At 38.9% G+C, this 22,016-nt stretch overlaps 1 protein-coding gene across 4 annotated transcripts; it reads right to left on the bottom strand.

Moving 5' to 3' along the window:
* Positions 1-3,338: 3,338 nt before the first annotated feature.
* Positions 3,339-19,423, bottom strand: bnc1 (basonuclin 1). Of its 4 annotated transcripts, XM_055507449.1 has the most exons (6): positions 19,059-19,423; positions 11,534-11,636; positions 9,442-9,677; positions 6,820-7,822; positions 5,838-6,057; positions 3,339-5,440 (listed from the first exon to the last, which is right to left on the bottom strand). In XM_055507449.1, exons 1-6 carry the CDS (start codon positions 19,065-19,067, stop codon positions 4,660-4,662), a joined length of 2,352 nt encoding a protein of 783 aa, XP_055363424.1. In that variant the 5' UTR covers positions 19,068-19,423; the 3' UTR covers positions 3,339-4,659. The 4 variants fall into 4 exon arrangements, with proteins under 4 accessions (XP_055363424.1, XP_029000488.1, XP_029000489.1 ...); XM_029144655.3 differs by having other exon boundaries at positions 5,838-7,822; positions 19,059-19,421; XM_029144656.1 differs by lacking the exon at positions 19,059-19,423 and having other exon boundaries at positions 5,838-7,822; positions 9,442-9,592.
* Positions 19,424-22,016: the final 2,593 nt, after the last annotated feature.

Raw genomic sequence — 22,016 nt, 5'->3', positions numbered from 1 at the left:
CAGTGGGACCAGTCTAAATTCTGAATGATTGCGAACAGTGACACCTACTTTTATTAACAAGTAGTACCAAACAATGCACACGTGTTACTACTCGCTAATCCTTTTCAATTAAATTCCCCAAATTAAATTTTAAGCCAATGTTGAGGTAAAAGCACTAATGATGTTTTTGTGCACCAACAGAGGGCAGCAAAAACCGACACAAGAGCAGGCAATGGAACCAACAAAGAACTGATTTTCAGCAGCAGAGGGCAGATTGGCAACACACTGGAACCTGGTAACGTTTTAATTTGGGATCACAGGTAAATTAAGTGATTTAGTGATGGATGGTTGTTAGTTCATTTTATTAACTAAATATATTATTGATTTTATTGTTTGTCCAGTGGCCTTCCTAATAATAATTTACTTCTACTACTACTACTACTAAAACAAGGGGATTGTGGTACTGTACCTACTGAATAAAGTAGTTTGGATATGTCAAGAGACAGGTTTTGATGAAAAAAAGCCATGGTCCAGAGCTGGAAAACATGCATTCTGAGGGTTTTTAAAGTCATCTGCTGTCCATCTGGCTGCCGTGTCAGACGGTAATTCCCCCTCATATTCCTTAGCTTCCCAAGCACCCATGGACAGACTGTTTTTTCCCCACCCTGTGCCCCTTGGCCCTGATTTCCCACCCAGGAGGTGGGATCCAGTGTCAGTGCAGCAGAAAGCCCCCTCTTTCTTTGGAACATGGAAGAACTGGCATTTCTACGAGCAGTGTGATTCAGAGGGCTAGGTATGATTTAGTGCCAGGAATCCACATATGCACATATCCATTGCTTCCTAAGCTGGCTTGCCTGTATGTCAATTAGTTAATGAGTTCCCCCAAAGCATGGAAGTTATCTTCAGACTTGTCTCTTTTGTTAGCAGTGATAACATCTTATACACTAAACGTACTGACAGCAACAACATTTTTGTTTTTAAAATTTGCACTAACTATGACTTCTGAAGTTTAATAAAGGCCCCATATGAAAGCTAAAATTGATCATGACATGTTGTGTATATAGTACAATAGTTGTTATTACTTAAAAATGTCCAGTTAGAGTTTGTTTGGCCCGTATCCTTAACAGACAGTATTTCTAGTATTTCCTCATATTAATTTTTCCAAAAACATGAGGTCAAATAAGTATTTTATAACCAACATTAATGTGTCTAGAAAACATTGCAAAAATACCTATATTTTACCTAATATTCAAGAGTTCAAGAGAGGCTACAAACTGGGTACAAATTAGCAAGCTATTCGTGTTCATTAGTGACAGATCAAACAATCTGCTTTTTAATGATGGATATTGTGCTAATAATAAGTTGGTTGTGCATATTGTCAATTTCATTGTATCACCCATAGATTGATAATAAGTATCCATAATTCTTGTGCAGATTTGGACCAAGCTGACAGTCCCATTTTACACTGTGAGCTACAGTAGCTGCCCATATAATTGCTGACCTGTGGATGATTGCGTGTGTTAGCAACTCAGTTAAAAAAGGTAGTCAGTTGAAAGTTAATGTGAAAAAACACAAAAACTATTTTACTTTTTGGTCCTGTATAATGTTGATTCACAAGGCCATTATTGACCATTTCATTTGTAGCTATATAATTTCATATACACTGCTGTTTGAACACAGATTCATAACAGGACAATAAAGAACATTTGTGCTAGCAAACAGATTCATGCTTTCATGGTTCTATGTACTCTGTCTGCTATAGAAGGAGGTTTAACATGTTCTTGTCAGTCGTCAAAATCAATCTGTTTTAACTGCTGTGGGTTTATTTTATTACGCTGTTGCAGGGTTTGTTCTATAGTTAGCTCCATATTTGCAGCATATTTAACAGTGAGAGGTTTTTGAAAGTGGTCCATTGCTTCTTAAAAATAGCCCTAAAATGCAAGCTGTTCAAGATAAAGATACAGCTCTGTGGAGGAAGCTGAGGAAGTGCTCCACCTCTACAGATCAACTAGGTTCTGAGCTGAATACTGTTGCCTACATACTGCACACAGGAGGGACTAAAATAACCCACTGTGCCCTCTCTGAGTGGTACTAGATTTCTGCAATGTGCCAGAGAAAAGGATGGGGGCCACTTGTCAGAACTGGGTTTTTCAGTTTCTAAGTGATGAGGAGCAGCTCTGTAGGCTCACTAATGTACAGTAAATGTGATGGGTGGGTTGAATTGTTGAGTTATGCAAGACTTTCAGCCCTCTGTATTAGTGCAATACTTTGGCACGTTGAATAACAAATTTGTCATCCTCGCTTTTTTATTGTGTGGCCCAGCGATACTTTAACTGTCCCTCATCCATTTCTAACCATGGCCTTTAACCTTGCAAAACAGTAGTACAGCCATCCCTCACTTAACGCAGGTGTTACATTTCAGAGCCCCATCGATAGGTGAGAATCAGCTTAGTAGCTACTGTAACTTATATTTATTTTATTCTTTATGTATATTTCATGGCTTTAAAGACACATGATTTGAACAACAAGTATAACTACCTATTACAGTACCTATGAATAATTACTTATAAATATAAAATTGATGATACAAAACTAGATAGATACATACAGTACATGTATTTATTTAAAAACCCTGCAATGCAGTGAAGCCGCAAAAGGTGAACTGTGCATCGGGTGATTCTTGTCTTCAGTAACTGAGATTTTTACGGTTTAATCACTATTTTTAGACTATTAGAACTGCTCGGGCTAAATTAAAAGCCATAAATACAGTTTTAATGCCAAATCTGCCCAACTAACAGAATATCATTGTTTTATTAATTCTTATTCTTTTATTAAAACCAAATTACACAAATTTAAATAGTCTCAAATCCCTTTTATTCACCATACAACAAGTTAATTCTCTGTGTTCATATTTAAGTCTGTCTTAAACTGTATTTCATATGTCTTTTGTTTGCTTGCCTGGTCTGGATGGTGTACCAGGAAAGGGGTAAACCACACCCCTCTTTAGGCTGACAGCAGACAGTTGATGACATGATGACCTCTGACAACATTATCCTGTTTGATAGTCAACATAGTATCTTTTTCTGTTAATAATAAAAATAAATGTACTTAAACCATCTGTTTTAATGTCACAAATCCTGATCCTGTCATGTCACCTAAATTTTCATAATGCATGAAGCTATTACACCTAAGTCTCAAATTTTAAATTTTCTCCATTCGAAATAACATGTTAACAGAAATATATTTTGCAGTAAAACCCACTTATTAATACGTAAATTCTATGGGCTCTGTCCTATCCCCAAACATATGGCTTTTTATTTGATTGGAATGAAACAGTAAGTCAAACAAAACATGACCACTTTTAAACATGTCAGTCAGTTTTTACTCCTTTTTAAACAATCAAGTGAAATCTTAAATTTAAATACAGAATAAAAAAAGCAGAATGCAAAGTAAAACCTGAACAGAAAAAATCAGACAATCAAACATATACAACACAATCTGTCCTTTGTTCGTTTATTTTTGGAAAGAAAACAAAGATTTACCTATTTTGTACAGCATATTTTTTTTCAAAAAACAAATTACTTTATTCACAGAATATACATACAATAAACATTTTTGTTTACCAGGGTGTGCTCACATGTGGTGCAATTACTAAAAATATCAATATTATTGTAATTTCTCAGTGTTTGACTCATTCACAGTACATGGTTCTAGCCTCTAGACACAGTATTTCTCTGCATGTCTGACGCTGCAGTCAGTCAGAGGGATACTGCAAGTAACTACAACGATAACAAAAGAGCAATGTTTGGTCCCATGAGCAGATTTATTCACAACAATGCCAAAATAAACCATTTTCTCACCCTCAGTCAGAGGTTTATTTTTCTTTGTGTGTGTGTGTATTTCATGTATTTTTTATTAGCTGAGTCCACGCCAAAATACTGCTGTTAAAGTAGATAAACGGATATGTATTTACACATTAAAGAGTGTCTATATGCACCTGTGGGCTGGAAAAAATCTTTGGTCAACATTAGCAGTATATGCAATAACCAAAACAGTAAAGACAGATAATATACTGTAACACCATACAATAACTTATTTGTCAAGCTCACAACACTATAGCTTTTAACAAAAACGCTTTTGAAGTCTGTTATCCAAATGATCAACATATGCTGAAATAATTTCACCACAGCGTTTGATCTACACATAATGCACAGTGGACATCTCAGAACAAAAAAAACACAAACAATATTGTGATACAGTTTTATGATTCAACTCCAACTTGAATGACATGGAAAAATCAGTTCATTCTAATTACAATTTTAATGTTTAAACAGGAATGTAAGGCAAATAAATACAAAACAACAAGATACAAAACACTAAGACACAACAAACTATTTCTCAATGTCAAAAATAAATTTACTGGTATTTGCTTGAGTTACCTTTAATGACACATGTAAATATGTAATGCTTAATCAATTTCTGTTCTTCTTAAAGCTACTTGCAGTTCCTTATTAAGTTTCATTTCTTCTTTTTGTGTCAAAATTTCACCCCAGGGTAGAATATAGAATGGAATTTTTTAAAAGTGCTAATACTGTAAGTGAGAGTGTTTAGGTGCCCAAAAATAGTAAATAACATCAACAAAGACAATTACAAAGAAACTTGCTAAAAGCGCTTGAATCCTTATTCCTGCTCCATCGTGGCACCTGAGCTAACGGCTAGGTTCCTGTGGAGGTTTGGGTTTTGGCTGTGCCTATTTCTGCTTCTCACAGAAGAGAAAGATGTATCACAGCCAGGAATTTTACACTTATGAAGCAGTCGCAGATGGACAGTCTTATAATGGGCCCTGAATGTGCCCTTGTTGCTGTAGACCTTTTGGCAGACATGGCAGGTTATTGGAGCTCCACTCCCGCTGCCCTGAAGTCCACCTTGTCCACAGCCTAGGTTCCTTGCTCCCCCATTTGCCAACTCCTCACCCCCAGGCCTCCCCACTTCGATCCCATCACGGCTTTCTTCACTGTCCTCCATAGGGACCACCTCCTCATCCTCTTCAATGCCCTCCCCATTCTCGCTGCCGGCTCCATCTGAATCCCAGGAAGATCGAGCACTACTGCTACCATGGCGTGTAGCAGACGAAGAGGTGCTCAAGTCCAAGACTGCCCCATCCTCCCCACTCCCACCACCTTGTCCTCCTCCATCTAATCCTTCCATCTCACCTAAGGGAGATGCCTCAGCACTGTCTGATCCTCTAGACATTTTGCTCATAGGAAAAACCAAGCCCGTTCGGTTGTGTCCTCGGAAGATGACAGAGGTCTGGCTCATTGGATCATGATAGTCTTGGCAGTAGTCCAGGCCGTGATTGTCTCTGTCTCTAGAGTGGGATGAGAGTAGGTAGAGGGTGTTGGCTTGGCTGAATGAGTCTTTGGTCAGCAGCTTGGTGTGCAGGTTTAAATTTGCACTATGTCTATGAAAAAACAGAATTTAAGTTAAATATTATTACAAAACACATTTATTCCATTTATTTAAATGACTAAGGCCCTGTCCACCTGAAAATGTTACAAAGAACATGATATGTAAAACTTAGTCATAATAAAGAAAATATGCTTTACCTTGTTAGTCACTTGCTAATTTTAGACCCACATTTAAACATTAGACATTTTTATATTTCTAATGAGGATAAATTAATCAGTGCTATCTTCTAACACTGCACTGCTGTTTTCAGTTATGTACAGTCTTGCTGTACTGAAAACAGCAAGACTGTAGCTGCTCATATTCCTGCATGCACATGTTTCAGTACATATAATAATTTTATGCTACAGTATATTACAGAAACACAATGCTAACTGATGATTGCCTCTTACCTGTCTCGGCTCCTGCTGGAAGGAAATGCAGCATTGCAGCCATCCACTGTGCACATGTGCATCTCTTTGAGGTGGACATTTTGGTAGTGCATCTTAACGCTGTAAGGGTTCTTAAAGGTCTTACTGCATATTTCACACTGGTGTCCAAGATTGGTGTCTGAGTCAAGGTGAGGCAACCCTGAGTTTCCATAGTCATGTGCACAGTCATCATGGTCACAGTCTGTGAGCAGAGGAACACAACCATTTGTCAGCCTGTGCTCACCTTCACCTCCATTGCTATTGGGTTCCTGACAGACTAAGTTGTTGTCACAGTGGTTCTCCGTTAGTTTATTTTCAACAGGGGAAGATGCACAGGTGATTACTTCTGTTTCAGTCTGCCTTTGTCCACCATTTTTTTCTCTCTCTGTAATATCTCTATCAAAAGAGTGGTCAAACACATATTTGCTGCTATTTTCTTCACCGGTGTAGTCTTCTTCTCTAGGTTGTCTTGCAAGCAGATACCCTTCTCGGCTACCTTTGCTTTCTTCCTTGTCCCTGCTCTGTAAAGGAGCCTCATCCTCTGAGCTGTTCCCTTTATCTATCGCTTCGTCTCGCTCTACTGCTTCTTTCTCAATTTTTATTGGCATGCTTGACTTCCGTGACTTTTTCTTTGGTATAGGGTCTGTGATACAAGGTTCAGGAGCTGTCATCGGTTTGATAGGAACAGAGGAAGACAAAAGAGGAAGCGAGGGCAGAGTTCCTGGGGTGTTGGCGAGCTCTGCAGGAGTTACCAGACTGCGGTAAAAAGGCAGGACTGGTTGCACCGTTTTTAAATTTGGAAAGAGGATGCCGCTCTGGCCCATGCTTGAGAATGAGCTGCTGTGGAGCTTAGACCCACTCTCAACGTGGCTCACCATGTAGCTGGGAACTGACTTGTGGACTGACTTATGGCTTTCTGCAGAGCAAACAGAGAAGGAGGTGCCATATTCAGGCCTTTTCTCACCTTGAGAGCTCTCGTCAGCAGACATGCTGCCCCGCAAGTCTTTGTCTCGGTTATTTCGGTTCATAGGCATGTGAAGCCGTGGGTTTGGATTGGCACTGTGACGATTGCGGCTTCTCAGTGAGCTGAACACCATGTTGCACCCTTCAATGGTGCATTTATGTTTAATTTTTAGATGCACTGCATTGTAGTGGATTTTCAGTGTGCCTTTGTCATAAAATGTCTTCTCACAGGCATTGCAAAATACACGACCCTTCTTCAGAGAACCTCCTCCACTTCCTGAGACGCCTCCACCACAGCTTCCATTCCTGTCCATTGAGCGTAGTTTTCCTTCAGGTGAAAGCTGTGTTACATCAGAGCTCATAGATGGGGTGCATGGTGTGGAGGGTCCATCCGAATAGTTATCACTAGTGGAAAAGTCCTCAGCCTCTGTCTTGGTGGTGGTAGACAGGGTGTCCATCGGTTTGTCCTCACTTCGGTCTAAATTTGCAGTGAAGGAGGCAGAGCCAGAGTCTAACAGGCTGCACTCTGCAGGGTGTGAAAGAGTGAAGGAATTGTCCTTTCCTAGACCATCCTGTGCTTTATCATCTTGCTTCTGACTCTGCAGCTCCATCGATTCACGACATGACTGGTGCTGGGGGTTCTGGTGCTGCAACATGCCCGCTGGTGAGCCCAGAAATGGTGCAGGAACAGAGCCTAACAGCTGGAATGGCAGCACGCTGTTGATAAAGTTCTCAAAATGATGCATGCTGCTTCCACTCAGCTTAGTAACTTTAGCTGTAGAAAGATTGGCAGGAGTGCGAGGGGCATTGCGTTCAATGAAAGTGCGGATATCTGAGTTGGTTCGGGTACTCGGAACCAACACCGCCTGACCTTCCTTGTCTTGGAGGGCCATGAGCTCTACTATGGACTTGGTCTCGCCAAAACGCAGAAATTGCTGCAGTGTGGCAATCTCCTCTTCAAAAGTCATGATGGCCCACCGATCCAGGACCTTCCCTGCTACATCCTGCAAAAGAGTGAAAAGAAAAAGGAAAAATCAAGGTGGTAAAGGGAAGAGTGAGGGAATGAGGAAAAAAAAGAAAAAAATGAAGGGGAGAGAGCAATTTCATTATTAGAATTATAAGTGTCTGTTGGGTAGCTCATACATATTCACAGGGTGAGTTAGATGACACCCACAATAAAGCAGACTGACAGGGCAGCTAAATAAAGGAATCAGATGGAGTGTTAATACAAGCAGGCAGCATAGAACCCTCATTACACAGACACAGAGTGTTTCATCTTGGTGGTCATTTCTTTTCATTTGAGTCATGTGGATTTACCAGGCATGCATTATCAGCAGCAGCAGATAAAGAGCACAAGCTCACACAATGTGGTGTGAATATGAATATAAGCTTAGGAGCAGGCATGTAAATCATACACACCCATACAGAGACATGCAGAAATAAATAGTAACACAGACACGTGTGCGCAGACAGGGAGGGGTGATCAGAGGGCGCTTCACATTGATCAAGTGGATTCTATCTCCCTTAGCCCAGCAGTAATCACATGTGAGTTTGGCTGTCTTTGAAAGTAAGGAGCGGCTTCATGCCGTAACCATGATTAATATTTAATCACAAAGCATTCATTGGGCGCCTGTCGAGGATTCTGACTCGTTTGCCATTAGATGAGCTAACATGAATTAAACGCAGCCCCACTTGAATACTGGATGAGGTACTAATCGAAGTGAAAGCTCACAGAGCCTGAAGTCCAGGCCTCTGCTGTTTTGGCTCTTGAAATCTGGAGCAAAAGACATAATATTTACAAATTCACCCAGCACCAGTCTAGAAACATCCCCAAAGTGTTAGTACTGTAGCAACGAGCATCATCAGAGTGCCAAGAGGCTACATGGTGACTACAGTACATAACATCCACACTCTCTCTTGCGATGCCATGTTTCCCGGTGCCTCTTCCACCATATAGTACTCACACATACTGATACTAATCTTGTGTCTTTGTGCCCATGCATATACTTGTGTTAATGGGCATTTCATACCCATGTACTGTATATTAATAAAAAAAAAGCTAATTCACTGCTAATTCAATAATTATTGATATCCTGTTCATTCTAAAGGAGACTTGCCTACGACGCCCTTCTCCCCCTTTAAAGCGTAACAGTTTAAAAATGCAACTGGCTACAATACACTACAAGAGGGGCAACCCAATATAACTGGCATACACAGATTACTGCTGGAATTGCACTGATCTTTATGTTCAGTTTGTATCTGACAAACTGTAGGACAGTTTTCGAAAAAGCTGTAAGCTTTTTTTTAAGCAAACATATATTTTAGCAATACATTGCTATAGATTTACAGTAGATGTTGGGGGACCTCCTCTGTAACATTTTTTCCTTCTATCAAAAACATCCTACTATTATTTTGTCTGTCAATACTTTTGAGGGTCTTTCCTCATATAGATCTTTCTCCCTGTTTTTGTATGTCTCTACAGGTGTTATTATACTTGGAGCTGTGTATCTACAGCGAGCAGTTACTCGCTCCTCCATATGCTTGTGTTTTAACGTTATTTGAATTAAATCTGCAACAAATTGCATTGGTGATGAAAACGACATGTTCACCCCTGGCTACTCACCTGAAGCACATATCCCCGAATGTAGTCCTGTAGAGACCAGTTGAGTGCGCTGAGGATCTGAATAACCTCTTCCTGCTTTAGGACAGAGAAAAGGCGGTCCAGGAGGATCTTAAGCCGAATAGGTATGGCCTGGGTGCCGTAGAGCATCAGGCTGCAGATATCAAACACTACATTGGAGTGCACAATCTCCACCTGGCTGCTCTGGTACATGTGGTGCACCTTCAGCTTACTCAGGGCTAGAATACACACATGTACATGGAATTTATATACTGTAAACAGCATTAAAAAACTAATTTGTCACAGTCACAAAGTATTGATTGAGTGTTTATAAAATTTAATCATCAAATGAAAAATGAATATCTGAGAATTTATTAGATAACAATATTTATAGAAAAAAATGTAGGTGATATCATATGAACAACAAAATAAGACAATATAAAATACAATATTGTACAGTATCATTAAATGTCAATAGCTTCTTTCAAATGACTATAAATTCAGTAGAACACGTGAATGATGAGTAGCCTAAAACAATTAAAACATTACACAATAGTAAAAATTACTAGCCTGCTAAAGAATTCAGTATTATTCAGTGATGGATGTGTAAATGCTGTGAAATCTTTGCAGTGTTTGGGTTAAAAAACAGGTGTCTGCTATCATCTTGTAACAATTATTCATGCAGCATGTACTGTGCATTAAATAGTTATGTCAGAGACATGAAAATGATTACTGCATCAATGGGTTTAGCCAGCTTCACACATTGATTTTCTCCCTGACCTTCTGACAATAAACTAAATTTATGTGTGTGTCAGTGTTATACAGAGAAATTTAGGTGAAATTTCTCTGTATAACACTACAGTAAGTGACTAGTTTAGTGGAAAAGAACTGCTTCAAAGTACCAATCACAAAAATCTAAGAAATCTCGTTTTTCTGTATACTGTGTTGTATTTTTGATTTCTGTGAGGTCTCAAACCTTACTATGTACAGTTCTGTGGAATAACTTTTATTCATCCCTGCTTTTGACCCATCCCCATAGGGGAGCTGTGGGCGGCTACGGTACAGTGCCCAAGGAGCTAGTGTTTTGCTCAAAGACACACCTGGTGCCAAAGTCATAGATTGAACAAGGGACCTACAGTACCTACTGAGCTACCAGGCCACAAAAAATAGGTAAATATAGTATATTTTGTTATAAACAAGAAAAATACCTACTTATTATGTGTATTTCCTTTCATTAGTGTACAGTGGTGCTCATACCACATCACTGTAAACTAAATACTGTTAACATAACTGCTTTAAAATATGTCTGTGTTATTAGAATATTACTGTACACTCAAAAATGATTATTACCCCTAATAAAACATATTTATAATTTTTAAGTATTATATACTATATATATGAAAAATAGGATTTCAAATGATAAATAAATGATACTAATAAACATAAAGATACACACAAAGATATACTATAAGCAAAGACATATAACCTTTACTTCAAATTTGAAATGAATGAATGAATAAGGTTGGTTTATAAAAACTTTATAAAAAATTCTAATATGATGTAAGTAGTCTTCTGGTGGCTCAGTGGGTATAGCATTGAATTGGGTAGCAGAAGGTTGCCCGTTCAAGTAAGTCACTTCCCACTAGCTCCCTGAGTATGTCCAATGTCAGATGTAGACAATGCAATCTCCCCACAACAATCAATGAAGTATGATATTTATGTTAAGTAATGTAATGTAATTTAATGTAATTTAATTTAAAGACTTTACATTAAATGTCACTTCTTACCTGGTATTTATGTGATAAACATATAATGTAATTTAATTACATGTAAATTTTACATTATTATATTACTCTATTCTATATCTATTTATTCTATAAATCTAAAAAACACTCTTAAAAAACTTTTTAATTCTTATGTCCTAATTCCTTAAACACTGACTTAGCTCTTTTTTCAACCGTCTGTTTAACAGGCAGTTTTGAACATAGTAATGTCTCGGTGCGACAGACGGAAAACACCATTCAGCTCTGCTATACTGCGATCTGAGAAGTTGCAGTTAAACAATTAAAAAACAGATTTTGTTGTGAACTCTTACCGTGTGCTACCCAGCCATGCTTGCAGTTTTCACACTGCCTCCTTTTCAGCTTTCCAGGCTTGAAGCTGTCACAGCTACAGTTCACCAAAGTGCAACAAATAGCCTGTTGAAGAAATGCACAAAGCATGGGAAAAGGTTATTTTGTACTAGTTTAAATATAAATACATTGTTTTACCCTGTCTTGTACTGGCCCTCTAAACAAAACAAAATGTAACCAGAAAGACAGATTCAGTATTTTCTCATTCTAACACTACAATATATGACACTGTCTGAAGAGCCCACTGGCTATCATTGACTAAATTATCTAAAATTTATTTTTACAACTGCATCCTTTCATGAAATGAAGATATTGTAGAGATGTATTTTATTAACAAAACCAAACAGAACCATTGTTGTTGTTGTTGATATCAATATTGATATTGTTGTAGTAGTGTTGAGTCTTCACTGTAGTAACATTTCTAAATCCCAAACATCAAAGATCTAACATTAATAGTTATCAACCCATTATTGTATTTTGTCTTAACTCCACTGTCAAATTATTTAAATAGTGAGATTTCTATTAATCCAGGGAAACAACCTAATTAAAAGCATTAATCCAAAAATTGCCCACAGACAATAGACCAACCATCTCATCAATTGACGCATGAGCTGAGGCACACACACACACACACACACACACACACACACACACACACACACACACACACACACACACACACACACACACACACACACACACACACACACACACACACACACACACAGGTCAATACTTTGTCTAATAGTGGATTTTCTAATGGGGTTTAATTTGTGTGGGTCAATCATACTGTGAAGCAGACTAAGCTCACTAATAAAGGCTTAAAGAGAGCACTAGTGATTTAAGTTCTACAAGTAGCTGCTGACTTGGCACCGATTGAGCAGCGGTAGCTCTGCTCCCCTCATAATTCTTTCCACCCTTGACAAAAATAATTTACACACCAGGAACTAAGGGAAAAGCATCATCAAATTTCTGATCAAAGCCGATGTTGTTAGTGCTCTGCTGAAAATCTTGGAGAGGCTGGGCTACGCCACCTCACTCCCTCTGCATCTATAATGCATGATCAGTTAGAATTTTAGAATACATGAGCAGGCATGCTTAGCTCGTCACTCTTCACATTCCCTCTCAACGGGTGGAGAAGGAGGAAAAGTGTGGGTGGGTGGTGGGTATGGGTCCTACTTTTCCTTTTGATTTAGTCAGTCACTCGGTTCGGTGCTCGAGGCAGAGCTTGTCCTTGAAATCTGGGATCACATCATTTTACCTTACAATAACCTCTCATCATTAGGACGGATAAACTAAACTGAGATGACGGTGGCGGCAACTAGCTGGCCTTGAAACACAATGTGATAGCACCGGCCTTGTCTCATGACATTCGTTTGCTTCCCTGTCTTGCCCTTCTCTGTCTGAATTTATCTGTGGACAGACAGCTCAGCCTCCTCTGGACAGTAGTGAGGTGTAAAAATGCCTTTGCTCATCCCTCAGTGACATAATCCCATCATTACACAGCACCAGTAACCAATAAGACCCCATTAGGCTAATCCCATTCCACTGTGGGTGCACACACCTCCTGCTGATGTTCTCTCCAATAGACAGCTCAATCAGGTGCCCCTGTTTAGTCACCAGACTGTGGTACATACATCCAGACACACATACTGTATAAGTGGTTATACTGTATGTAGTAATACCCCAACCTAACGTCCTAACGTCTCACCTTATCTACCTATCTTTATTGACGAAACAAGAATCCTAAAAATGATGTGACAGTGGCAGTGTTTCTAAAACTAATGGAACACCACCCCACTGACAGTCGCTCCACCACCTCCGGGAAACTCTACACTAAACTAGAATCATTTAAGCACGTCTTGCATGATAGAAAAGCACATTTTCATTAGTAGCACTGTTTTATATAGTACAATAAATTTACACTGATCTAGAGTTCAAGAGGTCATGAGGATCTGGGCCAGAGGATTATCCAAAAAAGTCAGATAACAAGCCACACAATGACTATGATTATAAATATGAATTTAAAAATGACATATTTGGAAAACACCACAAACAAAAAAATAAATCACTATAAATCGTGGTTGTGCCCAGCATTACATTTTTAATTCTACCTACAGTAGGAGTGCAATAAATTGCATTTAAATAATTAAAATATTTGAAATAATTGACACTCCTACCACAGCAGGACACTTCAAAAATGTAGCTTACATTATGTCTCAAAGGCAAAACTATGAGCACATAAATATCAGTCTCCTTTCTGTTGCTTGAATGGGCTATTTGAGCCAATAATCAATGGAGTCAGAGGAGCATGTCAGACACTTTTGTTAAAATATTAAGTTTCCTACTCTACTGATTCAGACATACACTGTTAGAAAAGCGCAGTAAAGGACTTAAGCGCGTACATTTCTTCAATATATTTAAAATTACTTTTTTTAGTCTTCAGCTGTTTTCTGTAATTAATAAAGTGATTATATTTATAGTTCATCTATCCTATACTGTATCTAACACTGCACCGTCTGGATGTACAGTAAAGAGGTAAATGGTAAAAATGTTTGTTTTGTAAGAATAAATGAGGGGAAAAAGCAGGTGAAAAGCATAAAGGGACACACACACACACACGCACACACGCACACACACACACACACACACACGCACACAGGCACACACGCAAAAAGGTCCTTTATGACTTTTAAAAGAAAGGATCCTGTCGTATCTCCTCAACAGCCACAGTGAGGAGCAGTGCACAGTTGCTTTAAGAAGGACAGTTTGAGGATGAGACTTGCTGGTCTAACACTAATAATTAGACAGCAGGTCGGCACTTACTGATACTCAATGGGGAAAATAAGTCAAGTGTAAATAACATAACAGGCAGCTCCATTAGCAGCTGAGAGAGACAAAAAGACGTGTGAGAGAAGGATCAGATTTTACTGCTGTACCTGCCATTAATCAGTTAACAAGACAATTACGCCACAGGGGAATAATTGAGTTTTACTGATGGAATACAATATCTAAATTGCACAGGATAGATATAATTTATTTACTTTTTATTTTTTATTTACACAATTTGATAGCCTTCTTTACAACCACCCACACAAATGAATAGCACAATTAGTTAGTTGTGTACCGTATGTGATGGTAAAAATGTTGGTAGTAATAAAATAGTAAAATGTTAATGCTATTTTTAAAATGTTAATTGATGAAAAATGGCATTAAAAGTGGGGTTACGTTGGCTACACAAGCTGCTCACTAGGTAGTTTGATTTAGCCTGAGCCTAAGATTTACCACAATCTACTTCAGGCAGGAAAGGAAGACCTCAGAACAAAGCTACACATAAAAATCCCATCACAGCATTTTGCACAGGAACATGCAAACTCTTTGCTGTAAAACTATCTATTCAGATAAGGATAAAACTTTATTGTCATTGCAACATCAGACAATAAGATAAAAGCTGATATCATATATATATATATATATATATATATATATATATATATATATATATATATATATATATATATATATATATATATATATATATATATATATATATATATATATATATATATGATAGAAACCCTTTAACACAGAGTGAACACAGTGTGTAGGACAAACCACGAAAACGTCAAGATGAGTGCAAATAGTGACATCACCATCACCAATGTTCTGAACTAAAAACACTATTCCCTGCTATGCATCATGAGTCAAATCTGGTGGACCCTTTCTGCAAAACTCTAAACACAAATCTCTACATTTCTCAGCTCTTCCACCATGTGCTCAGTGGCTCAGTTAGAAATCACTCAGTCACCACAACTTAGCAAGCAATTACCAAGCTGAAACATTACACATCGAACTTTAACACACACCAATCAGATGCTTCAACACATACATAAAAGGGCCAATATCAGTTCATTTAGTTTTGGAAAAATGGATCCGCCAAAAAAAAGAGGAGGAAGAAGAGGAGGAGGAGAGGAAGAAGAATAGCAAGGAAAAGCAAGGAGACAACCAGTCCCAGAAGGAATTCGAGCCGCTTTAGTTGACCATATCCTTGTCCATGTTCACTATGAGGAACGCTGGAGAACGAATGCAGTCCCATTTGAGTTGCTTCACCGTCACCTCGATCATCAGAACCTTCAGGGAGGAAAACCTGTCAGTGTTTAAACAGTAAGACTGCTCTATTCAGTTACGTTAGATTGCAGACAATGTGGCACTAATGTTACTGTAGAGCAGCCTCACTACTGTGTTGGATGGGATACTGTCAGCCTCCACTGTGACTGGTTTACAAATTTCCTGAGGTTTTCTAACATCTTTCTGCTGCATACTTGGCATAGCATTGGGAAGTGTATGACCAGGAACCTCATATCTGTACTCACCTCCTTCAAGCTATGGAAGAAGCTGCCTAGACATATCTGTAGACGCATTCCAGGGGTGGATGAGGCATGAGGAGGGTTTTACCCCAGCTGCCTGGCTAGGGCTAATACATGCTGTGATATAGACAAAATTCTTTGGTCTGACCCAGACCAAAGACAACACGCCGAGGCACAATCATTTTTTTTTAACAGTTGTGCTGTGTAGTAATAAGAAATGAAAAGTATACAGTATATTTTTAATTTTTCTTTTAATATTAAAAAATATATTTTTTTATTATTTTTTAAATTTAAATAATTTTTTAACTCATCCTGCAGTTCTGCACGCACACACACACACACGCACGCACGCACACACACACACACACACACACACACACACACACACACACACACACACACACACGCATGCTTGTACTTACATCGAAGGACCGCCGTTGACCTAATGCCTGTTCCTATCCCCTTACCCTAACCACAACCATCACTTCTAATTATTGCTCAAATGCAAACCAAAACTCAATTGTAAACCTCAGCCCTAAAATCACATCTTGACCCTCAAACAGGCCTTCAAAGTTGCAAGGACCAACCACAATGTCCTCACTTTGGTAGATAAATACGTTTTTGGTTGATGCAAGTACACACACACACACACACACACACACACACACACACACACACACACACACACACACACACACACACACACCACATTTCATGAAAACACCAAAAAGGCGCCAAATCTTTTTTCTAGACATCTATAAGAAAATTCTTTCAAGACAAACAGATAAGATTTTGGGAAGGGAAGTGGGAGAAAGACAGCAAGAGAGAAGGGGGCGAGGCAGAAGTTTGATGGCTTCCTGGAGCATGTACTGTACTTCCCTGTTAAGAGGAAATTTTGGATCAAAGAGGCAGTAAATTAGAGAAACATGTTTTTAAACTGAGTCTGATGGAGTTTTACTCCCAACTATGCTCTGATTAATATGAGATCCCTGTCTCTTCTTTTGTGCCGCTTGACAATATTGTCACATCTGTCTGACAAATCCTCACAAGCCTTTTGGTGGCAGCGCTGAGCAAGTGGTGACCGCTGTAGATATAAAGGTCTGTGTGAGAAGGGATATTCTGATTCTAAATAAACAGATTCTGATAACAGCCCAAGGAGATGCTAAAGCAAATATGGGGCTGAAAGCAGACACATACTGTACACCCACGTGTGATCATTTTAAAATCAATTATTGTCATTATAAATGATATGATTGTTGTTTCATTGGTGGCTGTTGTTAAAAGCAAAATAAAATTGAAATAATAAATTGTTATTATTATTATTATTATTATTATTATTATTGTATGGAGCTTTTTTAAATTTATAGTTATATATTGAGCGGCGTATGTCAACTGAAAAAAAACATGGTCTTAATGTTTTTACACTCTATGTGCCAACCCCTTATTCTGTCAATCATCCAATTGTTTTCTGCATGTTACTGTGGTTCACTTTTCACTTCCAGCTGTTTGACTTCTGTGCAACACACACACACACACACACACACACACACACACACACACACACACACACACACACACATCCTTGTACCGAAGTGAGGCACTCCATTGACATAATGCCTTCCCTAACCCCTTATCCTAACCCTAAGGCAGACGTCTAACTTTTGCTCTAATCAGAACCAAAACTCAATTTTAACCTCGGCCCTAAAATCACATTTTAATCCTCAAACGGGCCTTCAAATAAGTGAGGACGGGCCAAAATGGTAGGGAAACTTTGGTAGGGAAATACATTTGTCTGATCTCACTTCCATTCGAGTACACACACACACACACACACACACACACACACACACACACACACACACACACACACACACACACACACACACACACACACACACACACACACACACACACACACACACACACAAACACACACACACACACACTTAACAACAAATAAACCACAGTTGTTTTTGCTTCCAGCTGTTTAGCAGTGTTTAAACACATGCTGTATTGAGTGCTTTGCTGCTACTGACACCACCACCACCACCACCACCACCACCACCACATAGACAACTTTGCTAATTGTTACATTGAAAACAACACATTAGGCTGCTTTTAAATTACATTCCGGCAACCAGACATTGAAGCTCCTCGTAGTGTAGTCAGACACACAATGACAGACAGGTGGCTGGAGAACAGAGCCAGGGAGGAACCACAGACAGCATGCCTTTTCCTTAAAAAAGTACTTTTTTATTCTCACAGGATATTGGTGACTTAAGGATGTAAGTAGAAGAAGTGATCAGGAGGCAGTGGGATATTCTACTTGTTCATGCAAAAACATTATATTATAGAATATATTACTAGAATGTATCAAAAGAAAGAAAAAATAGAGTAAAGAAAAAAGAACAATAGAACAAAATTATTTGATGCACAGCGGGAAGAAGTTTGCCTATGGTGAAGTTGCTGTTAGTTCTGTTATTGAAATTTTTGCCAGACATTGGAAGACATGTCCATTTAAAAGGTGTCCACACTGCTTAGACGCAGACATTGATTCAATCAGAACAGGTAGATTCAAGAGACTCACAGTTACAGAAAACTCTTTGTTTGTTTTTTAAAAACTGTCACAGAAATCTGACATCAAACTGATTCAAATCAGTTTCTGTTTTAATGTTCGGGATAAGCATTTATGTAGCATTGATGGATTTGATTATGTAGAAATAGAAAAGTAGAAATGTAGAAAGTAGAAAAAACAGAAGCAGTAGTGATATTCCTTTAAAGCACTGACTTTTATAGTAATATTGTTTTAGTATAGTATTAATTACATTCACTAGTGTCAAAAATGTACCAAGCTGTATTACAATTTCTATGTAACAACTTCTCAAAGAATATAAAGGTATATTTGTCCACTCACAGCAAGTTAGTCTTTTATTTACTCTGATCCCCTGATAAAAGTATTAGTTCTGCATGTCAAGTCAATGTGAACTCCATTCAGTTAGTCTTTGTTAAACACATTTTGATTATGTACCCAGTGTGTGTGCGTGCGTGTGCGTGCGTGTGTGTGTGTAAAAGAGAAGAGCAGCAGCAGTCAAGAATAGCATTAAAAAGCTGTTTCTCTTACCTCAGCCATTCTTGTTCAGTCAGATGTTTCCAGGGATACTGTAGAGTTTGCCATTCCCCGTGAGTCCTACAAACGACTGCTGCCAACTCTTCTGTCCACACAAGTACTAACGCAAAAGAGCCATCACGCCCAGGCAAGCAATTCCTTCAACGACAGAAACACATGTACTCTGCTTCTCTCTCTCTCCCTCCCTCTCTCGCTCTCCCTCTCTTTCTCTCTGTCAGCAGTGAACACTCACTTCACAAAAAAGTCACTTTGCTTTTACTCTCACTGCATAGATGCACACATGCATGGACACACAAGTGTCTCATCTGCTTTCTCTCCTCTTATGTCGCTGTGGACTGACTCTAAACTACTCAATATGTTCAGCGTGTGTGTTGAAACTGGGCACAGGGGATTGGAATGAGATCCTCCCACTTTGCATTCTCACCTCAGGAACTGCCTGCTCTCTCCCTAACCTGTGAGCGCGCACGCACGCACGCACGCACGCACGCACACACACACACACACACACACACACACACACACACACACACACACACACACACACACACACACACACACACACAGCAACCCCCTCAGAGTCACAGGGCAGCCCCCTCACAGCTGGCTGGAAGAGGGCATGACACTCATCTTTCACAGAGATTTGATCAAAAGGAATCACAAAGGCTGGAGGCTCTCCTAATGCAGTCAGGGGAGACTCTCCCTTTTTTTCCCTCTCTTTTTCCCTGTCTGAGTAATGCCCTAAATCAACGCTGCCCCTCTTAGTGCACATAGCCTGGTGAGTGTGTGTAGGATTGTGTGTGTGTGTGTGTGTGTGTGTGTGTGTGTGTGTGTGTGTGTGTGTGTGTGTGTGTGTGTGTGTGTGTGTGTGTGTGTGTGTGTGCGCGTCTGGGTTCACCTTAACGCAGTCCTGCGAACAGCCCCATAACAAGTTACGCCTTGTGCCATCAGGAATGTGTCAAGCTCTGTGTTGACTGTTTCACTGGTAGAAGGGACTTCACACATGGGAATACATATGTATTATGTTTTGTTGTACATGCACATACTGTAGGTCAGGTATCTCTCAGGTATACACCAATGCTAAAAACTGGGGTGCACATCTGCCATACTTGTTTACCTTTAAAGCATCATTTTTAGTTAAAAACAGATAAACAATAAACATTGAATATTATAATAATATCTACAAAAGCAAATATTCTAGTAATAAACATTACAAAGTTCTAGGTGGCTCTTTGAGACTCAGCAATTAAAGTTTATAGATCAGATTTAATCCCTTTGCCTTTAAAGCTGTTTATCTTTTTCTTTCTCTTGTTTTCTCTTTGTGACAAAAGGTAAGATTCGTGCTTTAATCCATTAGAGGCATCTACTAATCCACAAACTGCACAGCAAGTTTAAACAGGTACATCTTCTCTACGTGTGTTAGGTAAAGAGGGGGAGGAAGGGAGTATGTGTGTGTGTGTGCATTGGTTTGTAGGGATGAAATCACATTTAAAACTTTTATTAGCAAAAACATTGAAGAGTTTGCTGCCTTGCTCAAAGGTAAGTCAACTAAAGTGGCAAAAGCGTTAATCATCCACTTTCCCCACCCACATTCTCCCAGCCAGGAACTCAACCTGACAACCCTCCAATCACAGAGCTGCTTTTTTGACCTCTAGGCTAGCAACACCCCCTGACATGACATTTAGAAATTTGCCAAGCAGCCTTGCTAACTGATAAAAATGCAGCTAATGGCCCTTGAAGTTAAGGCATTAAAACTTCATCACTTTCCACAAGAGATCAAAGCTGCTCTTATTCTTATTCGTGAAAAGCCCAATATATATATATATATATATATATATATATATATATATATATATATATATATATATATATATATATATATATATATATATATATATATATATATATATATATATAAAGAGAGAGAGAGAGAAATAACAAATATTTTGTCAAGGCATATAACATAGAGTTAGAAAGCCCTCGGTGTAGTCCAGGGAAGCAGATCTGCTTACAGGCTTCTTATTTATTCCATACTTGGGGGATGCATACCAAACACAGCCTCAGACCTGGCCTGGATTAGGTCTGTGCTGCTTGTCAGATTGCTACTCCCTGGGCTGGAGCACTGCAGACAAATTTGTAGCCTGGGGGCCTGAGCATGGAAGCTGCAACTAAAACCACTGCAAATAAACTCCATGTGCTGAAGAACAGGTCACGCTGCCTACTTACATGTCTGTCATTAGCCTTGCTGCAGGGAAGAGTGAAAAGGGGCATGATTATTTGAGCAGATGAACAGCTTTGGGAAAGTATTATTTTTTTTTACACTATCTTTATTTGATGATGCAAAATACTGCTAACATGTACATAACCACTTAAAAAATATGTTTTTTAATTTGACTGAAATCTAGTCCTTAAGCTGTAATTGCTGTAACAATTTGTTTTTTTTTTACATATTAGTGTTATTGAGATCACAATATTTACTCCTTGGTCAGGATTGTTTGATGTTAAGGTCATTTACTCTTGATGAAGCCTGTATCATTGGTTAAAAGATTTTAGCCAGTGATCACAAATTTGAAGGGCTCTTTGGGGTTAGTGTGTGGTTTTAGGGCTAAGGTTAGAACTGAGTCATAGTTAGGATTAGGGCAACGTTTAGACTTGTGCATTGTGTGTGTGTGTGTGTGTATGTGTGTGTGTGTGTGTGTGTGTGTGTGTGTGTGTGTGTGTGTGTGTGTGTGTGTGTGTGTGTGTGTGTGTGTGTGTGTGTGTGTGTGTGTGTGTGTGTGTTCATGTGATGTGAGTTGATGCAACTGTCAGCCTGCTTTTCCTCACTTTAACTGACAGTAAAAAAAGACCAAACTGTTAAATGTCAAATGGCCTTTGCGATGTTTTAGTCATTTCACATCATTATTCAAAGTCTAGATGCCTTACAGAGCATACAGAGCAAAACAAGTCAGGTAT

This window comes from Betta splendens, chromosome 3 (genome assembly GCF_900634795.4).
Source record: "Betta splendens chromosome 3, fBetSpl5.4, whole genome shotgun sequence".
Classification (NCBI taxonomy): Eukaryota; Metazoa; Chordata; class Actinopteri; order Anabantiformes; family Osphronemidae; genus Betta; species Betta splendens.
Note: the sequence above shows the minus strand (reverse complement) of the source record. Positions and strands in the feature narration are given on the sequence as shown.

Excerpts from the sequence above, each read along its gene's own strand:
- bnc1 (XM_029144655.3), bottom strand. Across the intron at positions 9,678-11,533 it reads GCATGGCTGGGTAGCACACG|CCCTGAGTAAGCTGAAGGTG; the intron begins GTAAGAGTTCAC and ends TGTGTATTCTAG. Across the intron at positions 5,441-5,837 it reads TCCAGCAGGAGCCGAGACAG|ACATAGTGCAAATTTAAACC; the intron begins GTAAGAGGCAAT and ends GTTTTTTCATAG.